The sequence below is a fragment of the Aplidium turbinatum genome, chromosome 11 (assembly GCF_918807975.1).
Source record: "Aplidium turbinatum chromosome 11, kaAplTurb1.1, whole genome shotgun sequence".
Classification (NCBI taxonomy): Eukaryota; Metazoa; Chordata; class Ascidiacea; order Aplousobranchia; family Polyclinidae; genus Aplidium; species Aplidium turbinatum.
The window spans coordinates 2,742,780-2,753,124 of NC_137482.1; the positions used below are offsets into that span (position 1 = coordinate 2,742,780).

Here is a 10,345-nt window from a genome sequence, read left to right on the forward strand (position 1 = left end):
AGCATAATTACCTGCTTCCAACCTGCGTTTCCAAACCGGCAACTTGGCTAAAAACGCTTTCAGTTTTTCAGCTGCATCTATTATTGTCACACCTGGTCCTTGAATGCCGCGATTAACATTGTATGACCGAACATATCGGCTAAGTAGGCCATGCCGTATAGAAAACTTTTACTCTCAAACAATTTTGAGAGGCGACTTCCTTTTGCTTTCAAAAGAGTTGATACCTCATTTTTTAGCTGCTGCAGTCGTTTTAAAACTTCTCCTCTAGATAACCAACGTACCTCAGAACGATACAAAAGTACTTCGTAATCTGACCCTACTTCTTGACAGAGCGCTTTAAAAGTACGGTGGTTTACAGCTCTGCTTTTGATGAAATTAACGACTTTCATGCAATTCGTCAGAATTTCTTTGAGACTTGCTGGTAAAGTTTTTGCTGCTAAGGCGTACCTGTGCAAGTAGCAATGAGTAACAACCACGCGAGGAGCTTTGTTTTTTACTAAAGCAGCAAATCCGGATTTGTCCCCGAGCATAGCTGGTGCTTCATCCGTGCATATAGAACAAAGCTTTTTTCCAAAATTCATCAAGGCAATCACGGACCCCCAAATGCTTTCTCACGGACCCCCAAGGGGTCCGCGAACCCCAGGTTGGGAACCACTGGTCTAGAGTGAAAATAAAAACGTTTTTTGAGAAAGGTTTTGCTTGTTTTTTATTTGCATTGCAAACACTTCGTGAACTTAATCGAGGATTCGAATTGAAACCAATCGAGTCCACAGACCAGACTATTGCTCCATAAAATAAACACACAACATAATTTTTAAAACTTATGAATTCACACGAATTCGCATTGTAGCCTTTGCCACTCCTCGCAATTTTGGATGGCTGCAGTAAACAAAGTTGTTCGGCGACAGTATCTTTTCATATTTTCATTGCCAGGGATGAATAGTGCATGTTGCTCTTTGAACTATAATGACATCTTCGTTTTAAGACAGCTAATGATTTGTGTTGTGTGTCGTTGGTTTTGCAAATTGCTTTGACAAGTTATATTTTGTGTCAACGCCTCTACCTGGTGATAAATATGAACATTGTGAAAAGTCAAATTATGTGTTTTCGCCATTATTCAGATATCCACTTTTAGTTACTATTGAACAGAGAACCTCCTGAACAGATCAGAGCTGAGTCAGTCAAACGATTCTACTGCCGCACAGCTCGCAAAATAAAATTAGGCCTACTGGTGCTACAAAATGTTGACAAACTGTGAAGAAAGGCAACTACTGGTTTTTGCTTTGCTGTGTTGTTTCTAAAGGTTCATAGAGAATGTTGTCGACAACTTGCTTCTTCAATACAACACTGTAAGATGCATCTTTGCTGGTGGAGGCACTTTGTTCATTCTCACTGGAAGGAGGTTGGCTCCCTCCAGCTGAAGCTTCAATGTTGTTGTCGTAGCCACTAAGTGATGCCTTCAGCTTGTTATTCAATTGCTGTGCTGTCCTACAAAAGTACAAGCGGAATTAACACAACAGACAGATACTAAATATGCCATAAGCTGCTTTAACTTATTTAACTTTTGAAATTGTTTAGTTTGCCGCGATGAGAGCTAATTTATACCGACCACTTTGAAAACTTGAGGCGATTGTTTCATTAATTTGCTGGTGAGCAAAATTCAAAAAAGGTTGGTAATGCCGATTAAAAAGAAAACAAAGGGAAGCCGCAAATCAATGATATCGACGACTTAAGCAATTTTACCGAGTCCAGGATTATATTGCAAGTATTTTTTATTTCGTTATTTTTACTTTGCAGCTTTCCGTTATCATTTACTTGTAACAGGTAATATGTTTATATTTGCTTATCTTTTGTTAAAGTAGACTATAATCTTTTTGCGTGCTGTGTCATTTTACTATTATGTTAACTTATAACTTTATTGCATAATAATACATCAATAATCTAAGATTAATTATTTATCAGCATGAGTTGGTTATATAGTAGAGTAGTGAGAGTCTTGCTATGACGTTCGAAATAGCTCCGAGTCGACACCACTCAAGAGCATGTGGCTGTGTCTTTGGCAGAACACTTTTAGACACGCCTGAAAGTCGACACAAAGATTGGCTTCCTTGCCTTCCAGTCCACTTGATATAAATCTCCAACTACCAAGCATAGGCCTAGATACGACAGGAAAAGCAATCATCAGCGTTGTGTCTTTGATATATACAATCCTGTCCTTAAAAATTGTTTTTAAGCGGTTAGGTGAAAATGAAGCATTTACAATATACTTCGTACAGAACAGTTAGTTGGCTATTTGGTGTGGCATGTTGCCTTGCCCTTGAAGCGATAATGACGTTGCCTTTGAAGCAATAATGACGTACTTAATTCATCCTCGTCATAAGATGCAATGTCAATGATGTCAATGCTTTCAAGTGTGCTAATATTTTTACCAAGATTGCCCTCGCTGCTTTATGAAAGCATAAACACAATTGGGTTTGTTCTTTAAGTCATTGATGTGGCTCGATGCGGAATCAAAGCAATGCACTGAGCATCTGGCAATTGATTGTGTGGCTCAATAATAACAATGTTATGGTTTGATTTATTGACGCTCTACAACTGTTTAGGTCATTTAGCAACAGGGCTTATTTCTAATTTTATATCAGTTTTCCGATGTTATCACATTATTACCCGACTTATTCTCACTGAGTTATGCAAGAAAGAACACAATCAGTACAGTTTTTAAAGTCTTCGGTTTGACCCGACCTGGAATCGATCTTAGGTCTACTAGCACTAGAGCCGAAGAGGAAACTATGCGACCACTGAGGTGGTTTATGTGGCTCAAAGCTCAAATAAATGCTTTTAACAATTACATCTTTCTAATTAACAATATTTTCTTTAACGTTTTTGCAACGTTATTAGACGTTGTAGACCGGTACTCCCTTCTCCGAGAGGAACAACTCGGAAAATGGCTCTGCAGAAGTGTTACAATGCCTTTTGTTAATTATTTTGCACTTACGTCTTGATTAAATTTTACCTTTTCTGCACGCAAAGAATTACGATTGCAATTCCACAAACAACAACGATGAAGCTCAAACAACCCGCAGCAGCAATCGCAGGAGTGCAGGCTTTTGGGAGTGCTGACAAGCTTTTGACCTGTTGATTTTTTTCTGAAAAGGCAATAACAGAAATGCAAAGTTGTGGGTTTTGAGTAGTCTAAAGTTATTGAAAAATGAATTTATCTCTTGCAGCATGTTTATCTATTGACTTATTTTTGAGTGAAAAATTTTTGCAATAAAAAATACAGTAGAAAGACACCTAAAAAGTGACAAGGCAACATTCATCTAATGAATGAAAAAGTAGAAGCAGAAGCATTCAACTTGTTCTTCTGCCGTTTTGTGTGCTTTCCCAGACTGCAAAATGCGTCATTCTTACATTGATTCCACGTCTGCAGACGTTGAAGACGTCTTTCTAAGGAGTCCGAGAAACTTGAAAAACTATGTATACTTTTTGTAGTGCCTTTGCACTCAAGTCAATTCATTTTGAAAACAATTCTTGATTTTTGAGAAAAATGTCCTCTTTTTTGATAATTCTGCACGTTTTCAAGCGATTATTACTTTTGTCGTCATCGTGATCGTATGCGCCGCTGAAGCCGAGGGTCTACCCTTTTACCACGATGTTCCCGGACTACACAGAAAGGCTACTAGAGAACAGCCAGTCTTTGATTTCATTATTCAAGACACACACATCTTCTCCTCAATTAGGTGGCTTGAAGATGGTGCAATCGTTAATGTGGTCTGCGATCTGTTCCTCGGAACCACATTCACAAGAGAGAGAGGGCATTCTCCATTGGTGCATGGCTGAGCGGAAAATTTTGACGCTCTTATGAACACGATTGATGTAACGTCAAGCCAATGGGACTGGTGTCGGCGTCTTTCTTTAGTTGTAGTCGTTCTTTTTTGAAGACACGCCTATTGTTTTAAAGGTGTCTTTCTTTGAGAATCCAAATTTTTTTTATTCGTATTGAGCCCAAATTATGTTCTCAACTCTCTTGCACTTTATATATACCGTAGTTTTGCGTTAATAGATCAAGGCATAATACTGTAGATAAAAAGTTAATAATCGCAAAGGTTACGCCTGTGCGTCTGTGCGCAATACAATTTTCTTTAAATTAAAATCACATTCAACTCATTTTAAAATACATCAGCTTGAACAAATAAATACTGACACCAGACACGTTTACATCACAAGAACCAGTTAATAATACCTTACCTTCCGGGAGAAGAATTTCGTCATCGTCGTTGTAGTCTTTAATACCATTGAAATATAGAATCAACATAAACTTTCCGTCAAAGCGAGTTGCATTTAACTTCCAGCGCGAGCTCACTTTGTCACCTGCAGACCCCTCCGATTGACCAAACCTTTTGACTAATCCTATTTCATCGTCATATTCTATTGGTCCAGGACCTTTTTGTGCGTTGCCTTTTCCATTGATCGTCAATGCTGCAAGAAAAATTCAAAAACATCTGCTGTAAAATAACTTCAGAATTTGATGTTAATCTTAACAATACAATATTTGCTTATTTGCCGCAACAAATGTCACACCAATAACACCCAATTTAACCTTGTACTTTAGATGTTTCTAAACTAAACATTTTTTATGTGAGCTTGGGGCAAAAGGTCAACCTTTTACCACCCTATGTGGGCCACCCATGTGAGTCCTATGTGGGTCTATTTTTCCACCTCACGTGGGAAATGTGTCTCCGGAGCTCACTGAAAGAATACCAGGAGCATTATTTTTATCTTCTGCGTCTTGGACACGTTGCCAAAAGTTATAATCTCACGAGACAATCGCCCGACGTAAGAAACAACTGGACTACATTGATGAAAAGAATTGGCTGCTTTAAAACAAATCATCATCTGCAGTTGAAAGATCCACATGCAAGAAGCGTCCATTTTTAAGTTTGAGTTCAAAATGATTGAGAACCGTTGTTTTTGCGGACCTTGTGATCACATATCTTCAGAAGTTGCTGAATTTTTAATTTGTTGACTTTTAGTCTTTTATTTGTCCACGTATAAAGAAATGATACCTACCAACGACTATGATGAACAGTTTTGCACATTTCATGGCTGACGATGAACAATCAAAGACGTTTTATAATCAAAGTTCTTGCATTGAGCTCTTCGGTTATTCTTTTTTGAATATTATGTTGAATTTTATCAATAAATTAGTGATTCATATTATGTAAACACGTTACATGCAAATAATAACCAAATGTGAATAAATTGTTTTGTATACGGCAAATGAATTTCTGCACGGACCTTTCGCTTCACTAGGCTGTAGCCACGGTTGTAATTGCAGGTAACTTATTTGCAAGTTCTATAACTTAAAAATTCCCCAGACAGCCAATTCATCTGGTCCAGATCTTTGCCAGATCGGGTGCGGATCTGACCAGATCTGGACCAGATAAAATGGCTGTCTGGGTCTCCACCTTTTTACTTTCGTTTCATCCTTGCAACTGTTTAAAAATACCCACATCAGCTTTTTTAGATCAGATTTTAAGTGTTTATCATGTAATTTGTAGTTTCTACTTTATTAAAACCTTCCAGGTTAGAATCTAAAAGCTTGAATTAAGACGGATGAGCTTTATCTCAAAAGGTGACATTTATCCTCCGATTGAAAACCTTTTTTGTAACGAAATGCAAAATCTGTTTTGTAGGTTTACACGGCAACTGTTTAACATCAAGCTGTGAGCTAGTTGGCGTCTTTCCTTGTCTAAACTAGTGCATTCTGTTCTTTGTCAGAAAATTTGTATTTATTAGGTTACTTCAACGTTTAACAATGATGAATCAATGTGAAAATGGACGAATGTGCAAACTGTGTTTGTTTGACAGGACACTAGCACTTCTCCGAATCTAAGAAAGGGTTTTGTAATAGTATTAGTAGTAGAAGAATCTTTTTATAAAACCAAACCAGTAACTAAACAGCTTGAACCCTTTGTGGCAAAACTAAGCTTCACATTTCACAGTATAAATCGAGTTGCGTAATTAAATTGTATAAGAGTTGCTGAGATACACACCTGCAATATGCTACTACCACAACTTCGAATTCTGACTTCACGCTATGTATAGGGCTGCAAAATGTGACTAAAACTACTGCCTCGTAATATCTTGAGGGCTTAGTTTGATTCAAAATACTCTTTAACATTGCACTTTTCAGCCATGCACATTATAGGCTACTAAGCTATGCAAGTGAGAAATGCAATTTCCGAATTTCCACACACTAAAATATAACATCAACCATTACAATTTTTTTTTTTTAATTTCAGCATACTGAAAGTGAACTGAACATATGAAGCAAAAATTTTAAACTACTGTTCTAACTAAATAAAATACTATACTTCCTTAAATTTTTCACAACCTTTTCAGAGACCATTCTCATTTCAAATCTTAACTTAACTTCACTCTTCCAGTTAACACGGAAGTGCAGCTGGGCCGAGAGAAAGCGACATTTTGCTGACATGGCAGTTTGTATAAGAATCGTTTATTCCTTGTGAAACCGCGTCTTTCCGCTCTTGTCTTTTGTTTATCTTTTTTAATACTCTGTTGGTTGATGACTCTATTAGGTCTATATATTATGTCATAATGTCTCGTCAAAGACCTTTGTTTTTGTCCACCAGTAGCTTATCTTTCATCAAGCCCAACATCACGATTTGTGTCCTTCCTCTAGTTTGCTTTAATTGGTGCTACGTAACTCAACTTGTTGTCACGTCGCAGTAGAATACATGCAATTCGTCTCTTGGTGGCGTGAATTTATCTTGTCATACGCGTCCGCACAAGTAGGTTACTTACTTCGTGACCTTAGTTTGTGACTTTATACACAGGCCTTGGTAACGTGCAAATTGGAGGCCTGACTGAAGGCCGATGTAATTTTGATTTTGAGCTTTAATCTAAATTTACTTCACATCCCATTGAACAAATAATAGTTTTGAGAGTCCAAATTGCCAAAGTGTGATCACTGAATCATAAATCACAGTAAAACTCTTAACTTGACATCACAAAGAATGACAAATATCTTCTCTGTATCAGTGTTGCCAGACGCTTTTTGGATTTCCAGCGCAACTGTCAAAATTTAAACCATTATTTGAATAGTAACCACAGCACAAAAGTAACACAAATTTACACAAAATATACACCAAAACCATATTTATTGACTAATATTCAAACTATCAACTTATAGGCCTACTAGCAATTTTTGCTACTAACAGATCGACTTTCAGTAAAATTTTAAAGGTGCACTGCAACGAAAATACATAGCTTTTGTATTTGTAGATCTTTCTGAAATAAAACGTTTTTCAACAATTTTTTTATTTTTTGTGTTACCATTAATTAAAAAACCTAAAAAAACCTTTTTTGAATTGAATGATTCTGATTGGTCAAAATTTTTGATGACGTCATTGGCTGGCAAAGCGGCATCCAAGGTCTATTGTTTTGCGTACAAACACAAGGAACAAATCGCGTAGGCTACCGAAACAGCGAACAATTTTGTGCTAAGGGAGTTTTTACACCCTTAAAATGGTGGCTACTTGTATGGCTCCCGGTTGTACTAACCGGGAAATCGTCAAATCTTTCATCGTTTACCTCTGAATAATGACGACAAGCTGAAGAAATGGATCTCAGCAATGAAACTCAAAAACCCACCTGTAAACAAGCACTGCCGTGTGTGCAGCAATCATTTTCTGGCCAGCGATTATTAACGCGATCTACAGGCAGAGCTACAAGGCACCAAGTCCAAACACCTGCTCATCCCTGAAGCTGTTTCTTCTGTCTTTGATTTTTCAAGATATGTGAAAGCCACTGTCAATACAGTACCCACAAAACTCGATCGACCTAGGTACAGGTCTGTGAGTACGATCGGGCGTTTGGATCGAATAGCAAAGCGAGAAAAAAACAAGACCTTGAAACAGGTCAGTAAGACAGTAAAACATTGGCAGGGTAGGCAAAGGCATATTAGGCAACTCTGAATACATAGGCTACTTTTAGTTGATATAAACCACTTGGTTCAAGCAAATTATTTTCCTGCATTTTTTTCAATGCAAATTTTCCATCCAACTGCTGTCTGAACTGGTGTTGTCAGAGCATGAATCAGAATGATGTTCTTCGCTGTCAAGTCGCCGTCTTTTTGGTTCAAAGAGAAATCCTTGTCTTGTTTCAGACATCTTGTTTATGCTCAATATGCAATGACCTATGCGACGTTTCTAAGGCAAATGTATGAAGCTGTTTACTTGGTTGCCAGCCGATGACGTCACAAAACACATAGCGCCATCAGGTGGCCGATTTTCATTTAGTTATATCTCCCAAACAAAAAGGCATATCAAAAAATTTTTTCGAAAAATATAATACTTAAACACTAAAGAATCACCAAAAAAATTTTAATTTTTCATTTCAGGTCCCCTTTAAGCCGCACTTTGTCATAGCCTGTGTATAAAGGTCGCCATGGTTTGTCACATGATCTGTGGCCGTAGTTTGTGACGTTGTGACAATACGAGAGCCATGATCATGCCAGCTGATTTTCAACATTATTTATTCTACCATTTAGACCTAGGAGAACTGCCCTATCATTTTGCTTTCATAGTTCTTGGAGGTTTCGTGGTTAAAACAAATAGCTCTTTCGGCTGAAAATTTTGTGCAACGGAATAAATCATAGGATTGACATATAACACTTATAATAGGCTACATTTCATTTGAGACAGTTGAAAGTTTTCTTTTACCGTTTTGATGATGTACTGAACCATCATTTTTCCTAACCCTGGCATAATACCAGAAAAAAAATAAGACCTCAAACACTATATTTAGTAAACCGGTTGGTGTCACAAAAAAGCTTCTGTAAAAAACTACTTTTGTCAGCTTTTTGAAACAGAAAGTATTTGAATTATAGTTTGATTTATTGCACTACAAATTATTTGTCTACAAAGCAATTCAGATATTTTTTATTTGCCAGCCAGCAATGCATTGCAAACATTGAATCAATATAAAAAAGGACAGATTTTCTGAATAGATATGAGCTTTCATTAACAGCGCACATTGCATGATTTGGTGATAACAAAAATTATGAAAATCAGATCTCATGGATTACCAGAAGCACGTGATATTAAACCGCTTGCTGGAAGTGTGATTATTGCCAGATACTCTTTTAATTTTTTAACTTAAATGTTATAAAAAAATAATTAAACACCGATAGCTCAGTTGGTTAGCGCGACACTTCTGGAACGAAGAAGCTTCAAGATCAAGCGGCGCTGGTTCGACTCTCGGGGTGTGCGCTTGAGCAACGCACGTTAAGGACTGCTCTCCATTCAGCGGCATCTAATGGATGGAATAGTTCCCCTGCAACAAGACTTCAACAATTGGAAACTTCACTCTGCCAATCTCGGTGACCGGGCCGCGAAATTTTTTTCCCACGAGATTTCTGTCTCATTTGATTCTAGTCACTATAAAAGTAAGATTTTCCGAGTGTTTTGAGAGATTGGTTGATTCAGATTGCGAAATAACTATTTGCCAATGAAATTCTGCAATGATAATAAAATATACGCTTTCCCTAACCCTACTGTTTTTGAAAAGCTCTTGTGCACCGCAAAAATTAATTTAAAGAAAAAAAGAAGTTTGACTTCGACGGGCGTCGAACCCTCATTCTCACGAACACTAGGCACAGAATGAAACCACTGAACCAACCGTGCCAACGAGAAAATGTGGCATTCACACGGTTTTAATACAAACTTTTTACCAAAATATGCAAATGAGACAGAAATCTCGTGGGGAAAAAAATTTCGCGACCGGGCCTGCGTCACTGATTTAAAGCTTCTACAAGTACGCGAAACTGCCAGGGTTAAGTTTTGTAAAAAGCTTTCTCAGTCCGAGGATAAAGATTCAATCAATCAAGTCGACCCCTGCCTGTTAAAAGAAGGCCAAGTTTTGACAATTCGTCCGCTTGTCAATTTAATGCTATTTGGAGTCATTATATTTATTCTGAACGATCCCCAAAGTAAACATACCCTTGTGTATTAACGTTTGGGAAGGCGTATGTAAGAATTATAAAATGTGTAAAATAAAATTTTAACAGTTTTATGCGCTTTAAAAATACTGCACATTCATGAGCTTTTCTCGTTTGAGCAATGCAAGTCAGTTTATTAAAATGACAATGGCTAGATCTACAACCGAAAACGTTGGTATTTTTTGTTTCCTAAATATAGGCCTACCATATTTTCATGGCCTAAAAAGAGGACACGTTTCGCCAGCAAGTAGAATTTTATGCTTAAAGAATCTTTTACATGTTTTTAGATCATTACTGTATAGGCCTACGCAGCAAAAAATA

The 10,345-nt window shown here is 37.3% G+C and overlaps 1 protein-coding gene across 1 annotated transcript; it reads right to left on the reverse strand.

The window, feature by feature from the left end:
* Positions 1–688: 688 nt before the first annotated feature.
* LOC145779962 (uncharacterized) lies at positions 689–5,170 on the reverse strand. Its single transcript, XM_082591657.1, has 4 exons — positions 5,071–5,170; positions 4,249–4,479; positions 3,014–3,146; positions 689–1,488 (listed from the first exon to the last, which is right to left on the reverse strand). The coding sequence occupies exons 1-4, from the start codon at positions 5,102–5,104 to the stop codon at positions 1,269–1,271; spliced, it is 618 nt and encodes a 205-aa protein (XP_082447783.1). The 5' UTR covers positions 5,105–5,170; the 3' UTR covers positions 689–1,268.
* Between the last annotated feature and the right edge of the window lie 5,175 nt (positions 5,171–10,345).

Coding starts and splice junctions, on each gene's coding strand:
- LOC145779962 (XM_082591657.1), bottom strand. CDS start 5,104: ATGAAATGTGCAAAACTGTTCATCATAGTCGTTG. Junction 3,147..4,248: donor CGAAATTCTTCTCCCGGAAG/GTAAGGTATTAT, acceptor TTGCCTTTTCAG/AAAAAAATCAACAGGTCAAA. Junction 1,489..3,013: donor ATTCTTTGCGTGCAGAAAAG/GTAAAATTTAAT, acceptor GTACTTTTGTAG/GACAGCACAGCAATTGAATA.